The 26,592-nt window shown below is 37.3% G+C and overlaps 1 protein-coding gene across 2 annotated transcripts; it reads left to right on the top strand.

Moving 5' to 3' along the window:
* Positions 1-5,431: 5,431 nt before the first annotated feature.
* ANXA1 (annexin A1) lies at positions 5,432-24,405 on the top strand. Of its 2 annotated transcripts, XM_058695688.1 has the most exons (13): positions 5,432-5,642; positions 12,461-12,540; positions 12,634-12,742; positions 13,273-13,367; positions 14,436-14,549; positions 15,008-15,098; positions 16,978-17,057; positions 17,501-17,557; positions 19,142-19,235; positions 20,094-20,189; positions 21,272-21,330; positions 22,972-23,094; positions 24,065-24,405. In XM_058695688.1, exons 2-13 carry the CDS (start codon positions 12,475-12,477, stop codon positions 24,116-24,118), a joined length of 1,038 nt encoding a protein of 345 aa, XP_058551671.1. In that variant the 5' UTR covers positions 5,432-5,642; positions 12,461-12,474; the 3' UTR covers positions 24,119-24,405. The 2 variants fall into 2 exon arrangements, with proteins under 2 accessions (XP_058551671.1, XP_058551672.1); XM_058695689.1 differs by lacking the exon at positions 22,972-23,094.
* Positions 24,406-26,592: the final 2,187 nt, after the last annotated feature.

Here is a 26,592-nt window from a genome sequence, read left to right as displayed (position 1 = left end):
AATGTAAAAAATTTTTAAACGAATATAAAGTAACAACGAAGGTCATACTAACCATCTTTGTATCCAACATCTAAGTTTAACAAATGTTACTTATGTTAGGATGCTTGAAAGATGGAGGTATGGTGAAAAGTCCATACTCGATGCCATTCACCTTTCTTTCTCCTCAGGGTTAACCCTTATCCAGAGTCTATAAGCATTCTTCACAAACAATCATGATGTTGTGATAGCTCATATACAAGCATTTCTAAAATATATACTACTGTTTTGATGTTTACATTTTTTCCTTAAGAGGTATCATACTTATCCTTTCACACTGCTCTTTCTGATTAACATGTTCTCAGCATGTATTCAAGTTTATGTGTCTAGTTCATTCATGCTATATCACTTTTTTTATCCATGTTTCCATTGATAGATAATTAGATCATCTTTTTTTTTTTTTTTTGATAATATAAGCAATAGTTCAGTCTCCATATATACACATGACTCCTTAAGGTATAATTGCATTCTCCAGATTATGTAGCTGGAAAGCCACAATATTTCCTACTTTTCTTGGGTGGATTTACTTTACCACTCATCTTCAGTATTTTTCAAACTTCTTTTAAAATTTATTTTTGAGAGATAGAGAGAGAGGAAGAGAGAGCACATGCACACACATGAGCAGGGGAAGGGCAGAGAGGGAGGGAGACACAGGATCTGAAATGGGCTCTGCACTGACAGCAGAGAGCCCCATAAGGGGCTCAAGCTCACAAACCCTAAGATCATGACGTGAGCAGAAGTCTGATGATGAACCGACTGAGCCACCCAGGCGCCCCCTTTTTTTATTTTCAAACTTTTTAAATTAATTTTTTAATGTTTATTTATTATTGAGAGAGAGAGACAGAGAGACAGAGTGTGTGTGTGGGTGGGGGGAGAGGCAGACAGTGAGGGAGACACAGAATCTGAAGCAGGCTCCAGGCTCTGAGCTGTCAACACAGAGCCCAACATGGGGCTTCAACTCATGAACCCCAAGATCATGAACTGAGCCAAATTCCAATGCCAACCAACTGAGCTACCCAGGCACCCCTATTTTCAAACTTTTTAAAACACAACACTTAGTTGGAATAAATTTATATATTTATACCATGTACTTATAAATATATATACATATAGCAACATAAGCCAATATTTCATAAAATAGTTACTTCATAATATGTGAAACACTTGGGAGAGTTTCCATGATCTCCCTTTTCATTCTATTCTCTTTTCTAATTTTTAAAAATGTTGGTCAGTACATAGTACATTGACTTCATACTCTACTAAAGACTGAAACACACTGCTACATATGTGTCTGGATTTTCAAAACCCACAATGTTATCTTGCTGGGACCTGACTTCATGAGAAACTTCTATTTTCTTTCCAAAGTCCATGGGGATAAGGAAATTCCAATCTCAGGAATTCCAAACCTGGTTTACTTTTTAGGGGGGACAGGGTGATTCTTTTCATTTTTTTCTTATTGAATCCATATCAAGAAAGCAAGATAACTTGTCAAAATGTTAACCCATCAATAGTGAAAATATTAAACTTGCGTAGTGTAGAGGAAGAAAGTTCAAGAAACAAACCACAAAATCATTAGGTATCAGGTGAAGTCAATATTTTCTTAGTAGACATGTCACAAAAATGCAACTGATGCATTTTTGGAAAGAAGTCCAACATCTTACAAGACTCTGTCTCCTTACTCTAAGATGTTAGAGGTGATGGAAATACAGGCTACATAGAAGAGTTGACTGATTTTACACTCTAGCTTTACAAAAATAGGCCCTGTACAAAAAGTAGAACTGAAAGTGTAATAAGAAATTATTTGGTTATTATTTTGCCTGCGTTATCACAGAGGACTATTTCTGATTTAAAAAGACAAGAGACACTGTCGGGGCTCCTGGGTGGCTCAGTGGGTTAAGTGTCCGACTTCAGCTCAGGTCATGATCTGACAATTCATGAGTTCGAGCCCCACATTGAGCCCTGCACCGACGGCTCAGAGCCTGCAGCCTGCTTTGGATTCTATGCCTCCCTCTCTCTTTGCCCCCCTGCTCATGCTCTGTCTCTCTCTGTCTCTCAAAATCATCATCCCAGTAAGTTAGTGTGTGTGTGTGTGTGTGTGTGTGTGTGTGTGTGTGCATGCATGCACATGATAATTATTTGACTATTGACATATCTGGAGGTAAAGGGAAAACCATTTGGATCACTATTTCTCAAAATGCTTTAACCTGTGAACACATTTTAAATACTGACTAAAGCAATGTTTCCCATGGGTTGTGGATAGTGGATGTGAGGAAGGTGAGTGGAAATTGGGGGATCTTAGTGAAATGCTGTTCCTTTTTAAAATTTTTTTTAAATATTTATTTTTGAGAGAGAGAGAGAGAGAGAGAGAGGAGAGAGAGAGAGAACATGAGCATGGAAGGGGCAGAGAGAGAGGGAGACACAGAATCTGAAGCAGGCTCCATGCTCTGGGCTGTCAGCACAGAGCCTGATATGGGGCTCGAACCCACAAGCTGAGTTCATGAGCTGAGCTGAAGTTGGACGTTTAGCCAGCTGAGCCACCCAGGCGCCCCTGAAATGCTGTTCTTGATGATTCTGAATATATCTCTTTCTCTATACGAAACAAAATGCTGAAGACAGAGCCTAACAGAAAGGGGTGGCAGGAAACCCCTTACTAAAGCAGATCTTTTGCTGGAGTCTTAGGTGCATACTTCTGCTCTGTTATGTTGTCTCACTGCTTTGCTTCCTTTTGGTTATCAGGTCCACACTAAAGGAACAGAAATAATGATGCTGTGAAAATGTAACACACAGCGGTTGCTTTGAACTATCATTTCTCTCTCTCTCTCTCTCTCTCTCTCTCTCTCTCTCTCTTTTTCCTCTTCCTTTATTTCTGTTCTCTCTCTGTAAACTAACTGGAGCTGATGACTCATCATCTTCCTGAAGCACCAAGAGGGGTGAGTCATGTCTCAGGGGCTGCAGTCCTGGGGTTTCAAGAACAGGGAACACTTAACCCCTGATTATCCCTTAGCTGTTAAATGGTAACATATGTTATGTTTTATTTTATTTCCACAAATCCGCTTGATTTGCGAGGGGGGAAAGGTTTCCAACCGATCATTCGCATCAATGTTCTTATATGACTAGTGACTTTCTTTACTTTTCATATTCGGGAGTTTCGCTTGCTTTTAGGGTTCCAGCTAAAAGTGAATTTTGAAAAAAAAAATTGTTCAACTTTTTTTTCTTAATTCTTCCACAAGAATTTGGAAAGAATATTGTTGCTATTATAGATTTGCCAGTGCCTTACAAATCCAAGTATATAAAGTAATTCCTCTGGATTTATGCTACTGGTAACCACAAAAAACAAAAGAAAATGAACCTATATGTTTCTTTTACGTGGTTATATGTTATAAAAGGCACACGGGCTTTTTTCTTCATTTCACAAGGGTGTCACTGTGCAGAAATGTTCCATCATTTCCATTACCAAAGTTAGTAATACAAACACAAATATAAAACCAAATTTTGTTAATTATCTTTTCTCTTCACACCTGACAAAATAAATGTAATATTAGAAAGCTGGTCTGTATCTGTCAAAATGTAATGCAGTAACAGTAAACAATTAATTAGTTAGCAGCTAATTAATTTGCTCAACACGTACTTACAGTAAGTGCCAAATATATAGATTGGCATTTTCTCAAATATTTAGATTAGCTGATCATCCTACATCAGAATATGTTGACTTCACTGAAATTAGCATTGAGAATTCAGAATGTGTTATAAAATCTGACAATCTTAAGAAAGTATTTTCACTGATTTTTGTAAAGCTGGCATATATATGTCATTATATATTATATGTCATTATATATAACATATAGTATATATTATTATTATATAGTGTATATTATATAGTATATATATTATTATGACATGTCATTATATTATATCATATTATATATTATACACATATTACATATAATGATACACATATATACATATACACATATACATATAATATACATATGTGTGTGTATATGTGTGTATATATATATATATATTTATATAATGATATGTATAATTACCTGAAATATTTCTGAAGGAAACAGGCAAAAAAACAAACCACTAAAATGCCCCATAAACTGTACCATACACCATGACAGAGTTTACACCTCTGCATAGTTTAATGGAAATATCACATAGAATTTTGTAAAGTTTTGTGAAGAATAAAACCGAACCACCATTGAGGCTACCAGAACCAGTTTCTGTTCCTTGTGGCAAGTAGGAAATGTCTTGGGGCACCTGTTTTGTACTAGATGCTATTCTAGTAACCTTTTCACTGCATAGTTTGAGTGCCTTCCTTTAGTGTTCAACTACTCTAGAATGTCAGGGATCTATGCATATCTATCTGTACAACTGATTCTCTATAAAAGAAACGCCGTAAATAGGCCTTCCTCGAATGCCAATACCTTTTTTTGAATGTCATAATGATCATATTTCTAGCATTAACTTCGTTTGTAATTTTGGGACAATCTGGAGCTTTATTTCTTTTCTATTTCTTACTTATATCCACCAGCCATATATAAACACAAGAAGTCTTTTATTTTAAGGAAAGAAAATTGCTGGTAAAATATAAAAATAAAAATTATTCAGCACTGCATGGTGTTAAAATTTACAATATATGTATGTGTGTGTATATATACATATACACACATATATACATATATATACACACATATATATACATATATATATATACACATATATATACATATATATATATATATATATATATATATATACACATATATATATAATTTCTCAATTGTCACAAGAATTCTAGTGGGTAGGCAGCTTAGATAATATTATCCCTAATTTACAAAAGTAGACAAGTTCAGGGGCACCTGGGTGGCTCAGTCAGTTGAGCATCTGACTCTTGATTTCGGTTCAGGTCATGATCTCACAGTTTGCAGGATAGAGCCCCGTGTCGGGCTCTATACTCACAATGCGGAGGCTGCTTGGGATTCTCGGTCTCCCTCCCTCCCTCTCTGCTCCCCCCACCCCTTGCATGTGTGTGTGTGCTTGCACACACAGTAAGTAAATAAATAAACTTAAAAAAAAAAGCAGACAAGTTCAGGGAAATTAAATATGTCCCCAAGGTCACATAGTAACTAGTGATGGAGCTAGGATTCAAACTAAAAGGGTTTTCTTAGGTTTATTTTGTTTTGAAGTGTATACATTTTCCTTTCACAGCCTGTTTAAAAAAAGGACGCCAATAATTAGTATCAGGATTGGAGTAGACAGTACTGCATCCTCGGAAATCGACTGCAGTCTACTTTCTCTGGAAAAAGCAGTGCAAGCTAAAGAGGAAAAAAAAAGTCTGTCTTTCCGTGTGTTTTTTTTCCTCTGTGCAGTCAGCTAGGAGTTGGTTCGGCTAGTAGTTTTGCAAGACTTGTTTCACTTTGTTTCTCGGCCGAGGCTGAGCCACGTACTTCAAACAAAGGGCAACCAATTACTAACTTCTGGTTGCTAGGTGTGGTCTCCTTTCAAATTCTATAAAATCAGAAGCACTAGGCTTCACTTCTAGTGTGAAACCTTCAGAGGAGAATCTCCAGTGCTTTGGAAGAAGGTGAAGAAAAAGGGTAAGTCTTAGTTTTCTTTTTGGTTAGCTTTGATTGTTCTGAAAACTTGTCCCATCGTGATGTTAATTGTTACTGCTTCTCCAGGATTTATGGCTAGCTGCATTTAGTATGTTTTGATAAATCTTTCTGTAAAATCACATTGGGTATTTATATGTCGGAAATCACAAATTGTAATGTTTTCTTTTATATAGTTAAGAGATTTACAAATATGGGCAGTTTGCTTAATACTGGCTTATTGCACTGTTGGTGAATTACCATAGAAGAAAAAGGCAAGAATGTGTTTTCCTCCTATGAGTTACACATTTTCAAGAGGTGTGTGTGTGTGTGTGTGTGTGTGTGTGTGTTACATGGAAATCATGATGGAGGGTGGATACTTGTAGGCAACCAGTACAGAACAGAAGTGCTGGAGGGGAGTTTCAGGAAACTGTTTCAAAATGGCAGGATTATTTCCTTTCCTCTCCTCTCCTCTCCTCTTCTTTCTTTCTTTTTCTTTCTTTCTTTCTTTCTTTCTTTCTTTCTTTCTTTCTTTCTTTCTTTCTTTCTCTTTCTCCTCTCTCTCTTTCTTTTCTTTTCTTTCTTTCTTTCTTTCTTTCTTTCTTTCTTTCTAAGAATTAAATAGATTCAGACCTCATAGTGATAATTATGCCCTTTGTAATTTACATTGAAATTACGTTATGTTTATTTATGCAGTGTAATTAAGAGGATCCGCTGATTAATCATTTCATTTAAAGAGGGTGTGGCCACATTCTTATTCCTGGAGTCTCTGTGTCATAGACAGGTTTTTCAAGTGTGGATGTGAAAACCTAAGGGGAAGGAAAGTATTTTCTGGGTGGTGTCAGATAAGTTATTCCTGTAAATGCCAGCTGGGTCCTCTAAAAATTTTTTTCCTTAGTAGCAAAAGCACCAAACAAATCCAAGGTAGACTTTTTACTGGTGTTGGATATATTTGCAAAAGTGAGAGAATTCGAATCATCATATATCCAGCTATCGTTTATTACAAGTGCTCCTTTGAGAATTTTTCTTAGTCCATTTTGAATGTTAAATTAAATGCCCTGACATCTAACTTTTAATGCTAGCTTGATTAAGAAGGAAGTGCTCTTTCTTGCCCTGTTTATATTTAAAATTCTGCATGGACTTTGAAAAAATAATATTCCCCTCTGCCCGCAGAAATGTATTTTGATAGCTAGAAGGGAAGGCGCATTGCAAAATGATTCAAATGCGGTAAAGCACTGGTTCCCTAATTCAGAAATGGCCTCCTCCCCAGAAGTTCTGTCAACACCCTGGCCCCCAGGCTCAACCACACAAGGCAGATAGCCAACCTTTGATGGATGTTGACAAAATAGTTAATAATAACAGTATGCAGCATTTCGTGCTTATTAAATGCTTCCTCCACCCAAAGAGCCGCAAAAGTTGAGTTTTGTTTATGATGTTAGTTTGCTGAATCGGTTGTTCTTAATCTTCTCTAAACCCTGGAGCTGTATTTAAAATCAGAGCTAAGCAGCTAAAACAGTGGACCTTGTATTTTTCAGCGATCAACCCAAAACAGTTTTTGGAGTAGATGAGTTCATCTTTCTTTAAAACAGGATAAATTTTTATCAGAAAGATCAGAACAGATATAATTTATATGATACCTTCCTTAATTATGCTAATTTTGCCCACCTCCATCCACTTGAGATGAAATTTAAGATAGGCACCTCAGACCTATTATGCATTGCAGACACTATTCATTCCAACACTCATATTTTTATAAATGAAGACCCCTGGAGAAGCTAAATGTTTTCTTGAGGCCATATAGTCAGTTAAAGGGAATCCAAATAGGGCTCAGAACTCTTCAGTTCTTATTTTATATCCTATAGCTATGAAGAAACGTTTGTGAAATGTATAGATATGTTTCCTAAATAATTAGCACTGACCCACTATTTTATTCATTCAATAATACTTATTAATATACTAAATACCAGAGATTGGAGGTGCATGATGAATAGTAGATTAGCACTGCCCTCATGGAATGCTGCTGGGGCATATAGACGGGTAAATAGAAAGTGATAATACAGAATGGTAGGGGCGAGTGTAGGAGGACAGGAGGACATCTTGGAAGAGGCACAGAACTTCACCCAGTTGAGTGTTGAACGCTTGAAAATTTTCTGGAGGATGTGAAGAGGTCTATGCTGAGTCCTTTTAGAAGCAACAGTCTGGCAAGGGAAGCGAATACGGAGGAAGAAACAGCATTCCAAGCAAAGGAAACACCTTATCCAAAGGCCTAGAGGCAAAACATTCATGAGAGTACCTTTCATAAAATGGTTCTTCATGAATGAGTCATGCCTTTGTATAGTCTAATTGGTTCCCGCACACCAGCAGGTAAGGGAAGGTCCCGTGAATATATATATTCAAGGGAAAAACTGAGCACAAGCCAAAGCATTGAAGAATAAACCCCCAAGTGCTAGGGTAAACCTTGCCACAGTCTCCATGGGTTCACTGGTAATGAAGCTGATTCTCGAGTATGAGCTCTTAAAAATAACATTCCTGTCACTCACTGTCTTTTTGGTTGTAAGTGTAAAACAATTTGCAATACTTTGGAATCAGAAGGCATAGATTTATGTATGACTTGATGCTTGACAGCTTCTGTCTAGAAAACTGCCAGAAAATTACACTGTTTTTCCCAGGTAGAAAATAGGAATGAAGATGCTGTCCTATGCAAGGATTAGTTGCTGCTGGTATCTCTGGATAACTCTGATCATTCTAGATTGTCACCAGGATGCATGAGAGACCATAAAAATCGGCTTCTTCTGTTTACAGATCTTGGAAGTAGCCTTTCATGAGGCCGACCGAGATAGAACTTGCGATTTAAAACATGAAAGAAACACAAACAAACAAAAAACTTTTGTAATAATTTCAAACCTTCAGAAAAGTTTCAAGAATATCGCACAGAATTACCATATACTTTGTACGCGGATCCCACAATTGTTAGTATGTCACATTCGCTTTATCCTCTTCCTCACTCCACCCTCTCTGTGTTTTTTTCTGTAACATTTGAGACAACACTACAGATACAATGGCCCTATGCCTCTAAATTACTTCTGTCTCTCTATATTAAAAAAACAAGGACATAACTGTCGTGCAGTTTTTGAGAAATCAGGAAATTAACTTTGATACAAGCCTTAGTGTTTTCAGATTTTGAGCTGGCCCAATTACTAACGTACCATTTCTGGAATAAGTTTATCTTATAGTGCTGTAAGCATGGATCCTGTATTCTGCCTAACATCTTGGGCATACTTTTTATGTGTGTTTACCCTCTGTAATTCCTTGCTGAATGAGATGAAGAGAGCTCTCTTATGACACATAAATATACACAAAAATGCTCATCTCTAGAAAGTTACACATTTATGCACAGATAAATGAGATTGGTAGGCAGTGCATGTTCACAAACAGATCATTCACTAGAAGAACTCTGAAATACTGTTAATTTCCATATAGGTCAACCTATGTAGAAATGGCCAATTTCATCTTCAAATTAGATGATGTTAAAGACTGAGATAATCTTGGATAATGTGAATCTTGGATAATCTTGGATAATGCTGGTTTCAGAGTTCATTAGTACCCAGATTTTATATATATATATATATATATATATAGAGAGAGAGAGAGAGAGAGAGAGAGAGAGAGAGGCCGGGGGGAGAGAGAAAGAGAGAGAGAGCACCAAGGTATGTTAATAAAATAATACATACCCTACAAACGTTGCAACTAAAAAAAAAAAAAAAGAATAAAGAAAATCTTTTGCAGATTCATAGGGTAATTTATTTTTTTTAACTCTACAATTCTATTTTCTAGACCAAATTTTTTCTCTGCATAGTAATAATATCTGATATCTATATAACAAGTAACAGTCTATAAAAGATCCTTGTATGCATTATTTATCTAAAGTAAAGCAAGTGTTACCTTCAAATTATTGAATATGTTTTATCAAGGTACAAAATGCCGTTTTCATGCAGAGGGTAGTTACAGAAGAGACAGAATGGTTTAGCAATTCAGTTTGGCCAAAATGTTTTTGCTGTGATATCTGTAAAGTATGTTGCAACTGTTAAAAATTTCTGCTAATACTTGCAGTTGACATTGAGCACTTAACTACTGGTACATGATAAAATATTTTTCTTTTAGGGCAATTTCTTACATCCTGCCAGTATCCCTGTGTCCTCAAGCTAAGAGCTAGTCGATATTATTTGGCTGGATTGAGATTCCATTTTCCTCAAATTGCTTTTCTGAGACAGTCTATTCAGACTACTTTTCTTTTCCAGACCGTGCTTTTAGACCATCCAAATTATTTCACTTTTTAAATTATTTTTTAAAAACATTTTTTATTTTTAAGAGAGAGAGACAGAGTGAGAGCAGGGGAGGGGCAAAGAGAGAGAGGGAGACACGGACTCCGAAGCAGGCTCTAGGCTCTGAGCTGTCAGCGCAGAGCTCGACACGGGGGTCAAACCCACGAACCATGAGATCATGACCCGAGCCGAAGTCAGAGGCTTAAACGACTGAGCCAGCCAGGTGCCCCAAGACCATCCAAATTATTTCAGATTATAAGATCTAGGAACTCAGAAGATATGTTACAAAGGTGTCTCCTCTATAAACTCTGTTGTGTCAAATAAATTATTCAGCCCCCTTATTTGTGTTGTTTGGTGTTATGTGAAGAAATCAATGCATTATGTGAGCATGTTTTGAGAAGTGAAAAAAAATGAAGCACAGTGAAGTTTTCATAAAATTTGTGTTGAAGTTCTGGGGTTCATTTTTAAAATTATGTTTGACAATATCCATAGCCTCTGTTCTATTTTGAGGGTTTTTTTCCAATTGAAAAGAGTGGAAATACTGGAATACATATTTCACTGATGGAACAGTACTGTGCTAAGTGACCAATCATATCACTCATTTTGAGGATTCTACTTTACGAAGGGCATGGCTGAGATTATAAAAATGGAAATTTCAAATACCTGAAACCTTGCCAGAAATGACTGGAAGTTCTGGATGTGCCAGTGAAATAATTGGAAAATGAATCTGCTTGTGCCGACAGCAATGGCCTCAGATTATGACTGTAACAGGAAGTAAAACCTTGTGCAAAATTGTACATCATGACTCTACCTCAGGAAATAACTTTAAATCTATCAGTTGCTGGAGGGGGAAGAGGTTATTTTAAACGGATGCACAAAATATTGGTTCTTCTCACTGATGACAGAATAGTAATGTGAACAATCCCCATGATAATTAAGTGGAGATGGTTTCTGCTTTGGATAGGGTTTCTCTCACGTATGTAATCTCATTACTTGAAACTGAGGTTATTTTTCAGCAGGTATGGATGGAAGATTTCGTCTGAACATGCTGTTAAGGAGTCAGGTTATGGGTTTTACTTCTCACGATTCATTTAGCTTCTGATGAAGAATTTAAAACTACTGAGATTTCCCTTCCAAACTCCTTCAGATGTATTCATGGGCGTAGTCTCCAGAGGGATAAACAAAGCGGTATGGAGACATATGTCAACCTTGCTCACGAACGAGCCCCTCAAAACACATCCCCAGCCCGAAAGGATCACTGAGAGCTTCTTTGGTGGACAAAACAGGGAACACACTAGTTTTTCAACATGCTTCAGGTTTTAAAGATATACGTGGTTGATTAAATAAAAATACTGCAGAACCATGATAGCAATTAACAAAATTTCAAGACAGAGTTTGTGAAAAGGGGACATCCATGTTGCAGTATCACCCTGATGCTTCCTATGAGAACAAAGAACCTCTTATAAAATCTGGGTTTTTTGTGTGTTGGATGGAAAACCATGAAGGACTAATATTTAGGACAGCTCAGCTAGGAAGAAATGTGAGGGTAGCAATTGCTTCAAATGCTGAAATAATTTTATACCAAGGAATGGAAAAGGAAACAATTATTTGAGGGGGAAGTGCCACCTGACTATCTCTTTATCAAGCTCCTTTAGCGTTTTGAGCCTGAATCCACTCCGGCAGATTGTCACAGATTGTTTTACCTTATAAATGTAAATGGAACATTATGCTCTTTCTGCAGCCATTACTTTTCTTTAGGCCCTCACCGATCCTACCCAGATTCTCTAAAGGCCTATTAAACGGTCTCCAATCTTTCATCTTGCCCGTCTCTTAGCCATTCTCTATGATCTAGGATGAGTGATCTTTCTGAAATATAAATGGAATCGTACTGCTCTTTCTAGAAATCCATTCATCTTTTCCCAAAGCATTGGAGATAATTTAAACCTCTTTGGATTGGGCTTCTGCCAACATTTCTTGCTTTAGTAGCATCCCAAATATGACAGCCTTCTCTCTGTTGTGTTCTCTTTAACTTTTCTGTCAGGTTAACCTTGACGCATTCCAAGAGAGGCTCAGATCAGCCAGCATTTAGCTTTTGTGTTTTCCCACAGGAAGCATGCACTAGCTTGAAGCTCTCTGAGGAAAGCATGATGTTTGAATATTTTCTGGACCTTCAGTGCTTGGCATATGGTAGATGGTCTATAAATTTAGAGCAATGAAGTAAATCACCAACCCCACTTGTAGAATCATCTGGCCCCTAAAGGTTAGGACTGAATATGCTAAGAAAGAACCAGGTTTCTGAATGGTGGGTGAGGCTCGGTGTTTCTGTTCAAGGGTCAGACTCTCCTTTTAAAGAGCTTACATCTAGCATTTTATTATGCTCCTAAATGTAATCCTTAAGTAAGGTCAAGACTACTCTATGTCTTATGTATGTAAGAGAGTAGAATGGCATATATGTGCTGTAGGTTTCTGTTTGGTAAAAGCATCTACCTGTTTTCTTTCCAGATACTTCTTTGAAAATGGCAATGGTATCAGAATTCCTCAAACAGGCCTGGTTTATTGAAAATGAAGAGCAGGAATACGTTGTAAGTCAAGTGACAATAAAATAGCTTAGTTAAGATTAGAAGAGAAGCTAGTATGAAGGAGTGGACGTTTTTCTATGTCTGTCTCATCCACAGAAAACTGTGAAAAGCTCCAAAGGCGGTCCTGGGTCAGCAGTGAGCCCCTATCCTAGCTTCAATCCATCCTCGGATGTTGCCGCCTTGCATAAAGCGATAACAGTCAAAGGTAATCGTGTCTCCCCATAACCGCCCCTCCTGGACATTTCAGAATGGCCACTAGAATGGCTATTGAAAACCGGCCATGTGCAGTGGGAAAGGTCTGTTTCATTTTGAAGATAAAAAAAAAAAAAAAAAAAGATTTCTTCGTCAAAAGAACTTAGGAATTTTCAGCACTTGGGAAATTTGGGTCAAATCAGTAGAATCTCTGTTGCTACGACTGATATTTTTACCAGCTCATTTCCAGCAGAAACTCAATGCTGGAATCAACACCTCTCCTCACATCTAGGGTTTAAATCAGGACCAAGCACTGCAGCTATGAGGGCCGGGAACAGTTTCTCTTTCTTTCTCCTTCAGATGGAGGGAGTGACATCTGAAACGCTTCCCTTTAATGCTGCTTTTATATCTTAGGCTGGTATAATTTCCATTTCTTAGTTTTCTAGAACTTCATTTGGGCCATCTTGGTAACTAATTATTTTATGTCAGTTATTGATGATGAAGAAAATTGATTTTAAAAGCCTAGTGGTCTTTTATTTCCAGGTGTGGATGAAGCAACCATCATTGACATTCTGACTAAGAGAAACAATGCGCAACGTCAGCAGATCAAAGCAGCGTATCTCCAGGAGAAAGGAAAGGTAGGTCGAGTGGTACATTTAGATATTTAATTTCAGTTACGTTTATGTATAAACATGGATTTTGAAGCACAATTCACCTATTTTTTTTTCAGTCTCCAACACTATTTTCCCCTCACAACTAAGACAAGGATGACAGTATTTCCTTGCTTGGTTGCAGTGTAATCAATTCTAGCAAATTTTCTGGTTTCAGACATGAGTCGTCTTGGTGCTTTGCAGATGACTTTTATATTGAAGACCAGTCTTTAATTTGAATATAACGAATATCGAGAGTACTGTTGGCAGTAAGGAATATGTTCTGATTGATATGTGTCTTCTGTTAAATTTTAAATTGAGTGATTAAATGTCTGAATGTAAAGTTTATACATATAATTCTACTTTAAAAGTAAACTTTGTATTCTCTATACCAATAATGGGTAATATTTTTAAGGAGTCCAGTTAGAAAATGATATAATACCAGTGCTTGATTGTAATGCTTATTTGAGCAGTGAAAACCTCAAAGGCTGGAAAATTATTACTACATTATTTTTGAAGTATTCTCACTACTATTTCTGTTAAAATACAAACTCCTATGTTTGAGCCTTGTGATTTTCTTCCTGTGTAAAACATCAAGAGAACACGTAAAGAAGTCCTTTATGAGTTCTCAGTGTAGGGCACCTGGGTGGCTCCATCAGTTGCGCATCTGACTCTTGATTTCGGCTCAGGTCATGATCTCACGATCGTGAGACTGAGTCCTGCAGGGGGCTCCATGCTGAGTGTGGAGCCTGCTTGAAATTCTCTCTCTCTCTCTCTCTCTCTCTCTGTCTTCCTCCCCTGATTGCACTGTCTCTAAAAGAAAAAGAAAGTTATCAATGAATTCAGCGAATTTCATTGTAATCACTCTAGATCTAAAAAATGAAGGTAACATTCTAAATGTCGTATTTTGTACCTGAATGAAAGGAGCTCTAAGAGGTGGCTGGATTTAGCAATCGGTAGTAAGATTACCTAACAGTCAGGTAACCCCACAATGTGGTATTACCCAGCATCAGCATTTACTTATTAGAGGCCCTGATTCTAATCTCTTGGTTATAGCCCTTGGATGAAGCTCTGAAGAAAGCCCTTTCTGGTCACCTCGAGGAAGTTGTTTTGGCTCTGTTAAAAACTCCAGCCCAGTTTGATGCTGAAGAGCTTCGTGCTGCCATGAAGGTAAATGGCCTTATTTAACCAAAACTCCTTTCAAGAGATTGTATAGACCAAGTCCACTTACATGTCTTCTTATATCCTCAACATCCAGTACAGGGCATGCCCATCAGTGAGAATGAAATGAATGAATGAGTAAATAAATAAATACATAAGTAAATAAGTAAGTAAATAAACAAATGAATGAATGTTGGACTTAGCAGCTGTATTACGTCCAGTCTTTTCATGATGTCACTGCAATGAATCATACGCCTCACTTTTCACATCTTTGTGCAAAATACTGGCTTTAAATCCATTTTGTTTTTAGAGCAATATAATAGCGTTTGTTGTAATCATTAAATATTGTGGATATTTACTACATACCGTGGGAAAGTTACTAACTGCCAGATTCAAATGAATTTTGGGACACAAAAGCTAGCAGATGCTCTTGAATAAGATTTTCCTACATTTTTTCTTTAATCCAGGGCCTTGGGACTGATGAAGATACTCTGGATGAAATTTTGGTATCAAGAACTAACAAAGAAATCAGAGAGATTAACAGAGTCTATAGAGAAGGTATGTTTTAATGCCCAACAGTCCAAATCGCCTCTCCGAAACTAAATGTGGTATGTGTTTCTCAAAGCTGAATGTGGATATTAATAATGGGGCTTTGGAAATTCTACATATTATAATTTTTCTCCATTGTTCGGCATGTGTCAATGCATGCACACATTGTTACCAGACAGCACTCGAGTTGCCAGGGTGCTGATGAGGGAGACAGTCTCTCACCGCTCATCAACGTTGCACTTTAATAGAAAATGTCCTTCTACCACAAATGGCCACGTGTTACTGTAATGGAAAACGCAGTTCATTAGCGCTGAATTTAAAGAATTTCCTAAAAACATTCCTATTTTTCTGAGATTTATGTCCAAAAAATGTCCCATTGTTTTTTATTTTGAAAAGATAACAAGAACAGAAATTTCCAAACAAAATATTCTCCATTTGCCCTTGAAAATGTAGAGTCCAGGGACGCCTGGGTGGCTCAGTCGGTTGAGCGTCCGACTTCAGCTCAGGTCATGACCTCACAGCTTGTGGGTTCGAGCCCCACGTGGGGCTCTGTGCTGACAGCTCGGAGCCTGGAGCCTGTTTCAGATTCTGTGCCTCCCTCTCTCTCTGCCCCAACCCACTCGCATTCTGTGTCTGTCTCTCTCAAAAATAAAATAAACATTAAAAAAATTAAAAAAGAAAATGTAGAGTCTAGTACTTACAATCCTCTGATGGAAACTTTACCTTTACCATTATGAACTCTAGTCATTATGAACATAAATGACTCACTTACTCTTTATGTTTTTTTGTAACTTATTCTTTATCTCTAGTTATAACCATGGGGATGAATGACCAGCCATGGATTATTTTATCTATTCAGTGACACATCTCATTTAAAAGATACGCTCAACACTGTAAACAGGGTTGCTATCACTGGGTCCTGGTCAGTGTTGGGAATTTTATTAATTTCTATTTCTAGTTTCCCAAGCCTTCAACGTTTGTTTTCCCATCCTAATATGCGGCACCATATAGGATCTTTCTGCTTGGTTTTCATACCAAGCACAGGGAATACAATAGCCCTTGCACATGGCAATTTAATAAAGGTATCACAATAAGGAAGGTTTTAACCTCATTTTCTGCGATTCTTATCTCTATCAGTATTTCTCTTAGATCCATTTATCAGTAATGATACTCAAGAAAGGCATTATTATTAGTTCGTTTTTGCTTGATAAAACATAGTTTACAAAGGTATATATCCATATTTCTCTATTATATACCAAATATAGTGTAATGATGGCTTATTTAACTGCCCTGTCCTCTACTCAATTATAAATTCAGTTAATTTTTGTGTACTAGAGCATTATTTTTGCCTAGTTAGTTAAGGGATTTTCTACAGCATTTTAAATCTATATCTATATATATAATCAATCTATCTATATATATATTTACACATGTATGCAAAACTATATCACATATAAGATATTTATAACATTTTAAAGTATATACATAATCTGTGTTCAAGGAAGTACCTCTAGCTTATGGTTTTAAATACATATTCTAATTCATCCCATTGCTTAAATTTTGGCATATTTTGTTTCAAAATTGATTTTTAATCATGTATACCTATGCAATTTATTCTTGCTAGCAAAAGTTTTATGACCGTAGGGTTTCATTCACAGTATTATCTAAATTGCTTTCATTGCCCTATGGAAATAGCTTTGATGATCTAAGATTTTACTCGCTCTGATTACTCTGTTTTTATTTAAAAAATGATAATATTTGAGATACGTTCCATAAGTCATTGAACATTTGACACTGCAAATTGTAAGCCAGCATAGAGACGTCAGATATTACTACCACGATTATTTGTCACTAGTTTACTGCAAAATACACTTTTCTTATTTCTCAGAACTGAAGAGAGATCTGGCTAAAGATATCACCTCAGACACATCTGGAGATTATCGGAATGCTTTGCTTTCTCTCGCTAAGGTATACTTCAACTAGTTCAGAAAATACCTCCTCCTTTATGAGGAGTCAAGTCTTAGATTTCCTCTCTCTCTCTCTCGAAATAAGCAATTGACTATTTCTCAAAAAGTGTTATGTACCTGATGTTAAGAGAATTAAGTAAACCATGAGATTACATGCTAGAAAACAACTTACCAGAGGGCACCCGGGTGGCTCAGTCGGTTGGGTGGCTGGCTTCAGCTCAGGTCATGGTCTCGCGGTCGGTGTGAGTTCGAGCCCCACATCGGGCTCTGTGCTGACAGCTTGGAGCCTAGAGCTTGCTTCCCATTCTGTGTTTCCCTCACTCTCTGCCCCTCCCCTGCTTGCTCTCTCTCTCTCTCTCTCTCTCAAAAATAATAAACACTTTAAAAAAGTTAAAAAAAGAAATAAAATAAAACAACTTACCAGAGAATGGGGATTTTTTTCAGGGTGACCGATCTGAGGATTTTGGCTTGAATGACGACTTGGCTGATACGGACGCCAGGGTAAGCAAGTGCTCACAAATACTTCTGGAGTTGACCTTCCTATGTCAGATAGGTCTTGCGTTAGGTGGGGTTACCACCTGAGGCCTCTACGTGAAAGCAAACTTTAGATCCTCCCAGAGGCCAGTCACCCCTAATGTTCATTCCCTGAGTGATGCACACCCATTTGTACTTGAACAGAGTGAAACACGTGATCTTTATGTTCTTAATAGATTTCATTTCTCACAAAGTGGGAGGGGATTGAAAGAAATTGATTTGTCATTCTTAAGAATTTTTTTGTTGAGAAAACCCTGAATTTTTTCTTATCATGTCTAAGAAAGGGAAAAATAATTTTTAAGTGGAAAGGGTAAGCACATTGAACCGTCTTTTAACAGTGAACAGTGCAATGAGTTCATACATATAGATGTATGTTTATGTTGTAAAACTGTTATAGTAATGATTATAGTTATAAAAATTATAACATTTATATACATTCAAGTATATTGACATATATAATTTCAGTGAGATTGCTGGTTATTTATACACCAATCCATTGGCGACATTAGAGAAACTGTGCCATTTTAGGGCCTGGAATTTCTGTTAAATACAAAAAAAAAAGACAACTATTATTTGCATATGCTTTCCCTATGGGATAATATTATGTCTGTAAATTCATTATGGTGAGTTAATAAGATAGAAACTTATCTGTCCATACTCACTCCCTTCATAATACTGGTACATAATCTTGCACATAAAAGGCACTCATTAACTTTTGGTTGAATAAATGCATACATACCAGATGTTTGTTTGAAAAGTCCAAAATAACTTACGTCCACCAGAAGTTCGACCATTTTAACAGAAATCACGCAAGCGTATCAAAGAACAAAAGTTAGCATTTGAATAACTGCCTATAATAAAACATGATTCTTATTTGCTTGTGACATTTCTGAATTTGCTTTCCATTTTAAGACTATCAGGGCTCTTGGATGTATATTTATGGCAGCTACCTGGATTAATAGTGGCCCAGGAGGGTGATGGCAATTAGCATTTCAAAGTTAGCAGAGCATGCTTGTGACCGTACGACAAAGATTATCTTTTCCAGTTACAAAAGAGGAAAATCTGTACTTCACTAAGGTTAAATTGTTTATCTAAGATTACAGGGCAACTAAGTTCCAGAGTCAGAATTTGAATCCAGAAATCTTAATATCAAAATTCAAGTCTAGGTTATGTTTGAATTATTGATTTATTAGTACCATTTGCTGGTAGTTACTCTGAACGATCAAGAGTAAAAAAAAACACCCTATGTTTAGACAGTCCCTTGGAGTTGTCTTGATATAGAGCATAACCTGAAAGCAATTTAATTCAGCAAATACTTATTCTGCAAACACATCTTCAGTCTCTACTGTTTGCAAGGCACAAACATACCGTGGAAGATACTTGACCATAATACGGTCCCTATCTTTACGGAACTTGCACTCTTAGCGTTGCTTACTGTGATTGAATTGGACACAAAGCAGCTGCCTAGAAAATCTTTGAAGAGATCTAACGTTCTTGTGCGGGTATCAAGTCGGCAGATAGTCAAATGCTTATGTTTGTGTTTCTTGATAGGCTTTATATGAAGCAGGAGAAAGGAGAAAAGGGACAGATGTGAATGTGTTCATTACCATTCTCACCACCAGAGCATATCCCCATCTTCGCCAAGGTAAATGGGGAAAAAAAAAGGTTCCTGAAAACTACTTATGGAAGATGCAGGGTTTTTTGAGGACAAATAAAAGAACGGAAAGATAGAAGCCTTAATTAGTGTCCTTCCCATCCCAAGTGGATGTGGTGCTCCTGACCCCTTATTGCCATTTGTACATTTGCCCAAAGTTGAACGGCCACCATTTTATAGTACTTGAAACACACTTTGTGATTTTGGCAGGTAGAACATTATTTCATTATCTTAACTATTTCTACTGTCTCAAAGTATTTGGAATGGGTGTGACAAAATACACACGTACGATAAGTGAAATTACAATGAAGAAAACTATTAAAAACCCAGGACTAAGTGAAGAAAAGGGCACAGCGGTCCCCCCCACACACACCACAAAGCAACAAGAGTTGGCCTTAGAGCACAAGATTTGACTCTGCACCTTTTCGCAGCCAACGCAAAGGGGAAGTCCTAATGATGATCGAAAGTTCATTATCTTATAATAGCACACTGATTTCTAATGATAAAAATAAGAGACATTTAGTACACAGATCTCTATAGAAGGGGAGATCCATTTGGTATGGCACTTGGCTCTGATGTAGTAAGTATCACGGTTGTCAATCACACGCCAGCTCTAATAAATGTCAACACTTGCAGAGATTTCCCAAAAATATACAGGAGCACCAAAATAGCCATGAGAGCTACATTCCTAGGAGAAGATGAAGTATCCAAAATATGCTCAGTTGAATAATTAGCTTTAAAATGTGTGTTTTGAAATTCAGTCAAGGAATGCTTTGAGTCGCCCTGCTTTTGCTAGTTTCCCCAAAATAGGATGCCTTGTACATCTCTTAGTTTAAACTTCATATTCAGTGTTTCAGAAGTACGCCAAGTACAGTAAGCACGACATGAACAAAGTTCTGGACCTGGAAATGAAAGGGGACATCGAGAAATGCCTCACAGCTATTGGTATGTGGTCCTGCAGCGGGGAGAGTTTTCTAACCTGAAATGGTCAATGCTGTCCCATATTTTTTTTTTAAAAATAGCTGATATAATAAACGTATATTTCATATAGAGGCAACATGTAAGATAATGGCAATGAATGTTTAGCTAAAGGCATATAATGGCCTTCTTAATAATAAAAGATATTATTCCTTTTATCAAAAAGATGGGCAGGCGGGAAATAACTTTCTGAGCATTTAGTGATGCACCAGGCAGGGCATACCTCTGAGGAAAGTCAGAGTGGTCAGTCATTAAGAGCATGAGATTGGGTTTAGATAAATGCAGATTCAAATCCTGGTCTGCCACTTGCTGATTGACTCACTTTAGTCATAGCCAGAGGGATTAATTCAGTAGGTCTGCAGAGACTTCTGAAAAGGCCTTCAGAAGAAAAAGGCTTTAAAGGTCTCCTGTGCTATCCTGATTACCTGGGAACGTATGTTCTAAAGCAGTGCTTCTCAAACCTTGACGCACTCATGAATCCCCCCAAAAATCTTGTTAAGTGCAGATTCTGATTCAGTAGGTCTGTAGTGGGGCCCTGGGATTCTGCATTTCTAACAAGCTCCCAGGTGATGCCAATACCTTTGGTTGATAGATTCCACGTTGAGTAGCAAGGTAGAGAATATCACTAATGGACGCATGTGTTAGTGTTTTATCAGGCAGTTGCCTCATGTTGCAAGCAAGCCCCATTTCACTTGAAAAAAATTCTTATTATGACATGAGAAAAGTATTGACCGTGTGCCCACATGGCCTTTAACACCTACTGGTTTCCGCATTTCCAAGAAGAATATACTCCGGATAGCATGAACCGGAGTTGGTACTGGATGGATTTAAGATACAGGAGGAGATAGGCGACATTGTGGGGGAAAAGATTACTCAGAACGCCATCTAGGGAATGGTCTCTTATAGGCCAAATATCCGTTATGAGGTGGGGGGATGAGGAACAGAAGTGTGGAATAGAATCTTGCTGGTGAAACTGTATTCCTTATGTTTCCTTCATACGTGTCTTGTCATGTGCTAAATATGTCAACTTAAGTGTGCCTGTCTTGCAGTGAAGTGTGCCACAAGCAAACCGATGTTCTTTGCTGAGAAGCTTCATCATGCCATGAAGGTAACGTTGTGTGTATGTGCTTTGCTTATGGGTAAAATTATTGTTTGTGGGGAGAACAACAGAAAACTTCATATCGTTTGCAAGCCATGCTTATTTCAATATCTCCCTCCTAAAAAGAATCATTGTTCCATCTAGTGCAAAAGGCAATACCCTTCCTTATTAGCATAAAATTCGGTCAGATTTGTTGTATTTTTTTACGGGTGAGGTAGTAAGGTGAGCTTGTCGGTAATTGGTGGCTTACTCATGATTTGTACAAAACCTGAGTCAGCGGAGAAAGGTTACTTTTTCTTTTAAGATGTGATTTTAGGAACCTACTTCCGCTGAGGTTGTGGGTTTTACGATTTCCTCCTATGTTTCACTCTCCTTTTTGTTTTTATTGTTATTCTGGCATCCATGCCCTGGATTCATATTTCATTCTAAGATTTTAAAACGTCATTTTAAAATGACACAAGTGGATGGGGCGCCTGGGTGGCGCAGTCGGTTAAGCGTCCGACTTCGGCCAGGTCACGATCTCGCGGTCCGTGAGTTCGAGCCCCGCGTCGGGCTCTGGGCTGACAGCTCGGAGCCTGGAGCCTGTTTCCGATTCTGTGTCTCCCTCTCTCTCTGCCCCTCCCCCGTTCATGCTCTGTCTCTCTCTGTCCCAAAAATAAATAAAAAAACGTTGAAAAATTTAAAAAAAAATGACACAAGTGGAAGGTGTTATTAAGATACATTTGCAATAAATACCACTTCAGCCACTTCACTTGAACTTCATTCTCTAGCATGCATCGTCTTGTACAGGATGCTGCCTGTATACATGTATTGTGAAAAGTCGTCCTTCTTTTTTCCTTTGCAACTCCAAAATAGAGAAGTCCTCAGAGAGAGAGAGAGAGAGAGAGAGAGATCTAACTATTCAATTCATAGGAAAGAGTCCCTCTGAAATGATACACATTGTCCACTATGTGGTTCGCAATACAGTCCCAGACCTCGTGCCTGCTGCCATCTAAGGGGATGGTTATCTAGCTGGGTGAGGTTATCTAGCTGGGTGAGAATGCCTAGCACTGAATAAGAGCAGGAGAAATCAGTGTAGACTTGCCGTCTGATAAACTAAGACCTGATATTTGAATAGGGATTAGCCAGAGAACAGTAGTGGTGGAAGGAATGGAGGGATGAAGCAAGGTTGGTCCAGGAGGAGGACTCCAGATGACACTTTGAAGATGATAAATACAACGAGCGTGAGAGTACATAGTGGAAGAAGAGGTTGTGGGACTAGGCAGACATTGTGAACCCAGACAAAATGTTTGGTTTTCATCCTAAATGCAACCCAAAGACCACTGAGGGTTTTAAATAGATGAATTTGACCATCAGATTCGCAAATTAGAAGGTTCGTGTTATTTGTAATTTTTGGAGCGTTTGGACAAAAGAAAGACTGGTGATGGAGGACCAATCAAGCGGTGGTAAAAGCTTACACCTGCTGATGCAACAGTTGGATCCCTGTCATTTTATTTCTACCTGTGTCAAGTGCGTGCGTGTGTGTGTGTGTGTGTGTGTTTGGGTGTGTGTTTTAATGAGTGAACAAAAGAGCTTCACGTTCAAACCCATATCCTGCTTTACTAAGAGTATGCTCTGACCATGACATTTACCATCATTTGTTTTAAACAGGGTGCTGGGACTCGTCATAAGGCACTGATCAGAATTATGGTCTCCCGTTCTGAAATCGACATGAATGATATCAAAGCATGCTATCAGAAGTTGTACGGTGTCTCCCTCTGCCAAGCCATCCTGGTATGTTGTGGTTTTCATAATGCTCCCTGCCCACCCGCACAAACGGCAGTCCTTTTTGCAACTTCTTCAAAGAGAAAAGCTGACTTGCATATTTGTAGATTGTATGCGTAAGATTAATTTGTTATTTTAGGATACGTAATTTATTGAACTTTCCCTGGACTTGTGAATTCTATACTGAAAAACCACACACAATTTCCAGCAGTCATGGAAACATTTAGTTTCCCATGTATAAATTTAGCAAACAAAACATTTTAGTAGAGAGATATAATGATGTATTTTGCAATGACTATTGATTAGAGATTAGAAACTTACTATTGTAAGTTTTTACTTAATTTTGTTAATATAAAATGTATAACAAGCAAGTTTAAATTTTCATTATAATGTTAAAAGTAAAAAAGAAACACAAGTCAAAGGTTTTAAACTTCTTGAAAGATTGAAAGATTGAAAGATAGTTGACAGTTTAAAGTTAAGTTGTCACTTACACTGGATAACTAAATCTACCAAAAAAAAGTGAGAAAATCACAGGTTTATCACTTTCTCTCTGGTGAGTGAGTCACATAGTCCTTCTTTACTGTGATACAAAATTATATTGGTTAACTCTCTGGTGAGTGAGTCACATAGTCCTTCTTTACTGTGATACAAAATTATATTGTGTTAAGTTACCCAGTTCTGTGTGGTATTTCATTCTTGGGAAATAATGGCTCTAATATATAACATAGTCAATATAATCTGAATCTTGAAAGCTATTGCTTTTTATACCATAACTAATTAACAAATATCAGTTATCTGCTATATTAATTATATGACTTAAGTAAATGATATTCTTAGCAAAGATCCTAGAGTTCACATACTATGATATACGTTCTATAACTGTTAATCTACAAATATATAATTCTTCTATGATTAAAAATATTTTACACTGATTGTGGTTTCAGGTAGCATTAAGTATACTCTATTTCTTCATCAACAGGATGAAACCAAGGGAGATTATGAAAAAATCCTGGTGGCTCTCTGCGGAGACTAACATTCCTTTGATGACCACAAGCTTCTTGATCAGAAGACTTTTTAATCATATCTTTTCATTCCATATCATACACTTATATAGTAAAGTTTTCTCAGCAGGATTATAGTCTAGCTAAATGCTTTTTGAAAAATATAGCCTATAAATCATTTTTGTATCACAACTCCATATGATAGAGAGTAGCTTTTTTAAACTATACTTATCCCAAACTATAAAACCTCATAAACAGGTTGTTCTAGTAACATTACCTGAGAAAGATGTTTGTGCAGCAGAAAATAAAATGATTCTTCTATTTTATCTTCTAGGGACTTCTAGAAGTCATTGGTTCTTCTATTCTGATTCTGTGTGTGTGTGTGTGTGTGTGTGTGTGTGTGTGTGTGTGATGCAGTGGTTTTATTTGGTACCAAGGGAAAGGAGCTTGAATCCTAAATTATAATCATTTAATGAAATAGATTTTGCATATCAAACTTAAGAAAATAGTCAGAGTTGGAAAATGGACTCCTTACATTTTATCATCTGGGTACAGAAAATGGAGAGCATGTCTGTATAATAATGGATTTATTGCATCGGTATTGTAACAATTGAACATTCTGCTGTGTTTCACGAACCAGTGTGAAGATGAACCAGGAGCAGCAATTAAAATGTGTCTATTAAAATGAACGTTGCATGTTGAGTTTTCAAAGTAACTGTCAAACTGTTTCCAGAGTGGCCGTGCCATTTTACTTTTCCATAATGAACGTATGACCATCTACTTTCTCCACAACCTTGCCAGCATTTGTTACTGTCACTATTTTGTATTTGGACAGTTTGGTTTTTATTGTTGAGTTTGAGAATTCTTTATATGCTCTGGATAGTAGTCCTTTGTCCAATACGCAGTTTGCAAATACTTCCTCTCAGTCTGCAGCTTGTATTTTTATCCTCTTACCAGGTCTCTCTCAGAACAAACACTTTAAATTTTAATGTGGTTCCATGTTTCAGTTTTTTCTTTTATCGATTGTGCTTTTGGTATCACATCTACAGACTTTTTACTAACCTGAGTTCCTGAAAATTCCTCTTCTATTGTTTCCTAAAGGAAGTTTTATAGTTTTCCATTTAACATCTAAATTTTGTGATCTGTTTTGAACAAATTTTTGTGTAAAGTGTGAAACTTAGGTCAAAGCTCTTTCTCTCTTTTTTTGTTTGCTTTTTTTTTTTTTTGCTTGTGGATATCCAATGGCTCCCCCCACCCCATTTGTTGGAAAGCCTATCTTTCGTCTATTGAATTGTTTTTGCACTTTTGTAAAAGAAATCAGTTATTTTCCTCTGAAACTATTCATACCACATAGGTGGCAATCTAATCTAAACTAATCTATCTAATTTAATTTAATTTATCACCACCAAAAGAATCAAGTTGGGTGTTTTAGTTTCTGACCATTCTAGCTGCATTCACCTGATTGCAGCTTTATTTGCCTTGACCTCTGCCCTTCACTTTCTTCCACGTATATCCGGTCCCATGCATCCTATGGAACAGTCATGATGACTTGGGTCCTGATATATCAGCCAAAGGAGGCTGGCAGAAATGCCTATTACAGTCTCTGGATTTTTTAGTTCTTTTGCTATTATATAAGATACCACCCTGGTGTGTTTCTTTGGGAAGGACAAGTACCTGAGTGGGAAATTAGAGGTGGAAAAGGACTATAGTCTCCTGCTCCATGACCAGATATTGAAATTAAACATGATGCTAAGAAATTAGTTTTTCCAGGGCCCCTTGGGTGACTCAGTTGGTTGAGCATCCGACTTTGGCTCATGTCATGATCTCACAGTCTGTGAGTTCAAGCCCCACGTCAGGCTCTGTGCTGACAGGTCAGAGCCTAGATCCTGCTTCAGAAGCTGTGTCTCCCTCTCTCTCTATGCCCCTCCCCTTCCCTTGCTCTATCTCTCTTTGTATCAAACATAAATAAATGTTTAAAGAGATTTTAAAAAAAGAAATTAGTTTTTCCATGTGGATGAGATATTCTTCTTGGTAAACTGTGATATAGGGTAAGCCTTGGACAATATTATCCATAAAATGGTTAAATTCTAGGAAAAATCCCCATTCCCTCCATTTGCCTTTCTAACTCACACTAAGGTTTTAGCTCTGTGTCAAGACAACAGTTCTTCCATCTTCCTGGACACTCAAAATCTTGGTCAGGGCCCCCACCTCAGTGTTCCCTGAATACCGTATCACAATTGCCTGTTCAGTTGTTTTCCCTTCTCTAGGTTTTGTAAGGATACGGGCTATGTTTGTTTTATCCCCTTCTGTGTTTCTAGTACCTTACCTAGTCCCTAGAAGATAAAATACACTTACATTTTTAAATATGCAAATAAGTCAACAAACACATAAAACACGTAGCCAGCATTTTGCATTTGCCAAAAAACTGTCTATTACTCCTTTTGGCTGATGCATGAATTTTTGTACGCCCATGGTGATTTTGTTAACACACACAGACATACACAGA

The sequence above is a fragment of the Neofelis nebulosa genome, chromosome 12, assembly GCF_028018385.1.
Source record: "Neofelis nebulosa isolate mNeoNeb1 chromosome 12, mNeoNeb1.pri, whole genome shotgun sequence".
NCBI lineage: Eukaryota > Metazoa > Chordata > Mammalia > Carnivora > Felidae > Neofelis > Neofelis nebulosa.
Note: the sequence above shows the minus strand (reverse complement) of the source record. Positions and strands in the feature narration are given on the sequence as shown.